Source organism: Nansenia antarctica (assembly GCF_963989245.1).
Source record: "Nansenia antarctica genome assembly, chromosome: 7".
NCBI lineage: Eukaryota > Metazoa > Chordata > Actinopteri > Argentiniformes > Microstomatidae > Nansenia > Nansenia antarctica.
This window is the reverse complement of record NC_137677.1, coordinates 49,935,570-49,939,349: the sequence shown is the minus strand read 5'-3', so window position 1 is coordinate 49,939,349 and position 3,780 is coordinate 49,935,570. Positions and strand designations below refer to the sequence as shown.

General features: G+C 45.6%; 1 protein-coding gene across 1 annotated transcript; it reads right to left on the bottom strand.

Annotated features, from left to right (window-relative positions):
* Nucleotides 1–1,893: 1,893 nt before the first annotated feature.
* Nucleotides 1,894–3,780, bottom strand: LOC308162038 (kelch repeat and BTB domain-containing protein 7-like; the record flags this gene model as incomplete). The annotated part of the gene is made up of 1 exon (XM_080536124.1): nt 1,894–3,780. One exon carries the CDS (start codon nt 3,778–3,780, stop codon nt 1,894–1,896), a length of 1,887 nt encoding a protein of 628 aa, XP_080392250.1.

Below are 3,780 nucleotides of genomic sequence, written 5' to 3'. Positions count from 1 at the left end.
CTCTCATTTTCATGCATCACACGAAACCTCGCGAGAACACTGAGCGACTCTTTAGTGTCATCCAATCAGCGTCTCATACCCAGAGATTGACCTTCTTTGTTGATACTTCGATTCACGGTTGATTTTGTGTCGTTGACAGGTCGATTATTAACTGTGCCATATGATAGCTATTGCCTTGAATTGCGGATGTTTTTACTGTAGCGCGGCAAAGCCTTCATGAATTGCTTTGTCACTTAATAACGAAATATGTTCCAGTGTGTTGATAGTGCGAGAAAGATAATATAAAAAGCAGTGATAGAATGAACATAAAAAGCCACCCACAGATGTCAGTAGACACTACAGTTCGTCTCTTATGTCAGATTTTGTGGTATCACAAATTGTTTGGAAAAAGAGGATCAACACAATTTATTTCTGTAAAATGAGACTTTATTTCACAGTGGACATTTTCTTCTATGATACAAACCCATGTTTTTATTTACAAATGCTGCGTTATAAACCAAGCCCTGTGTGTGCTGATGGTTGAAACATACCTGCAATGTTGTGAAAAGCCTTTGGTCCTATATAGGGAAATGAAATATTGATCTATGTATAAAAATACAATACTCAGGCCTAAGTGCACACTCCTAATAATACCACCGAGTAAAACTGTTATTTCCAGCATTGCCTGATCTTTTGGCTGCATTTTACAAAATATAGGCCCACCGTAAATGTAATTGGCAATGTCTCAAACAATATTTATATATAGAGAGATTTGTATGGCTCTAGTTCTTATTCTTTTTGCACAGCCCATGACAGAACAGACAGACAGTACTTTCGATGTAACTCCCTTTATAGAAACAGTCAGTGCACTCCTTTTTATATTCTCATACAATTCTCATGCACACAATTAAATATGACGCATTGCAGTCACACTAATAACAGTTTTAAGTTAATGGCACTAATGCAGTCTTTACAATAAAACAAAAATCATGACCTTTTTTTCACTTAAACTAAGAAGAAATTCATATAATCATGGCATAATGGCTATTACCCAAGGCTAACCTGAGGCAGCATACTTGACCCTTGTCTCAATTGTTAGGAACACAACTCCTCGTGAACTCACCGAACCCTCCTTGTGTCCTAACCCTAAACCCTCTTCTCCATCCTCCACTCGTGTCCTACTGGAAACGCATTAGAGAAGATCTCGGTTCCTCCCCTTGGATATATGCCAATGTTTTTTTGAGGACACCTCGGGGAGTGGGGCACGGGAGGAACTGTGTTGAGAAAAGGCTATGGCTTGATACACATTAGATGTCACCGTGTCAGTTGACCAACGAGAGCTGTGAACCAATATTCTAGGATATCTCACTACACACACATATCCACTGACACTTAAGCACTAGACAAGCACACCTCCACCCTATAGCCTTAATATGGCCTGCACCTTCAGGTCAGACAAAAGGGGGATGAGAGAGAGGGAGCTACTTTAAGTCTATTAAGACCGTTAAACCCATTAAGACGGACCTGTGAAGTGTTCCTCTCCTCTCCGTCTCTTTGTGTTCATAAGTTGGTTGAAGTTAACAAATGGGAAGAAACCAGTCCAGTCTATTCATCTACCAACCAGCAGTAATAATGATAGACACATTAGACAGGGTAGAAAATCTCTTAAAAATAAAATAAAAAGTGGATAGGTCACGTAAATTACAAGTACTTTGACGTGATTTGTGCAATGTGCTTACAGATAACAGCATGTTATCTGGGGTGCATAAGCTTATGGTTTCTTGGTTAACACTGCTCATGTTAGTGGATACTATAGTGGCTGTAGCTTTGTATACTACCCACATATATCTGCTAGCCCATAGACTATTTCCAAGGTAAGTAAATGTCATCATTTGGGTGAATTTACATATAAGACTACCAGTTCTCATCTGAGAAAGAACTTGAGCTCCCAGAGTCAGAATCTGACTCCCCATCAACCCACAAGTCCCAGTCGGCACTGGACCCGCTGTCGTCATCCTCCTCTGTGGCCAAGCTCTGCACTGAGCCCAAACACGCCGGGTACACGCGTGTCGAAACACACACTGGACCCAGGGAGGACACAAAGACGGCCATTACGTTCTTCCAGCTGTCCCTGGTGGAGTCGTACTCGTGTATGAGGACTCTGTTCTTGTTATGCTGCAGTAAGGTCTGGATGAGGAGGAGCAGCTTGCCTCTGTACTGTATGACCTGAATGTTGAGGGCACGGCTATCGATGGGAATGTCCGCCAACCTCTTCCACTCCCCTTTGGCCGGGCTGTAGGCCTTCACCACGGGGATATCACACACACAGACGATCTGGTCCTGGAACACACAGGCCTTGTGAAGCTTGTCTCTCCTCAGGGAGCCACAGTTGCGCCAGCGGTTCTTCTTGGGATCGTAGCAGAGCATCCTCCTCTTATTGACCACGTAGAGGTGGTCATTCACCGCCACCACCTGCATCTTGCCCAGAGAGTGGGACAAGGGGGCTACAAACGTCCACTGGTTCCTCTGAATGCTGTAACACTCCACCTCCTTCAGCCTGGCATCCGTGACAGCGTGCCTGCCACCCAGGATGTACACGTGGCCGTTGAGGTAACCCATGCCTGAGTGCACTCTTCCCAGGAGTCTCTCTGCTAACTCCTGCCAGCAGTTCAATAAAGGGTTGTACACCCAGAAGTGCCTGGAGAGGTGTGAGGCTAGATACAGGTTGTTTTCGGGCGTGGCACAAACAACCACAGACTCTGCAGTGGAATGTTTATAGTCCATATAGTCCTGACTGCTTAGGTTCACATGAGGCGATGCCATGAAGTAGAGTTCCTCTGAGTAAGGATCGCAGCACATGATGTTGTCACTTGGTAGCCCAAAGAAAAGGATCATCTCTTTAGCAGTCATACCTATTCTGCTTTTTGGTATGTCCACTTTGGCAGACATTAAAGTGTTGTCCTCCTCCTCCTCCTCCTCCTCCACACGGCCTTTCATAACCTGTTCCAGGTAATTCTCCATTAAAGGCTTAACTTTAAGGCCTGCCAGGAACGCCTTGTCCTTCTCTGTAAATAAGGTCCAGCGCACACACCCAAGCACCTGCAATGCATCCTCTGTCTCCTCCAATACGTTAGCCTCAATCCACTGCAACGCTGCCGAGCACACTGTCCACTCACAATCAACATCTAAAGTGTCCAAAGACAAGATCTCCTTCATTTGTCTCAAGTCCAATTCACAGAGCTCCCTCACTTTGCTACTGAGGTGGAAAAAGTTCCTGGCTAAGAAAGCCTGAGCCTTGCTCTTCAAATCGGGATTGTCAAAAGTGTCGGCAAACTTAAAAATCCCCACGCAGTTGGAGAGGTCCAGCCTCCTGCTCATAAAACTGGAGCACGCCTGTCTGATGTATTCGAGCTGCAGCATATTGGCGGCGGCGTACAGCCTCTGGACGTTGCCTTCCGTGATGGTCACTCTGCCGGTGTAACAGTAGTCTACGATCACAGACATGGAGTCGGCGTCCACACCGTGGATTGTCACTTTCTCCTGCGTGCTTTCGTTGAGACCACAGGTGAACATGCTTTTGAAGTAAGGGCTCGCCGCAGCGAGGATGTTGCGGTTGCACATGAACAGTTTCCCGGTGTCACCTCCTTCGCCCGACTCCCCATGGTCACATTCCACTTTGATTGTCACATCGGCGAGAATCTGAGAGTCGTAGAATAACTTAAGTTCTCTGATCAAACCCTGGGCATGGTTAGCGTCTTCCATCTCTTCGGGACCACTAAAACAAGTCAACGATGAAGCCAT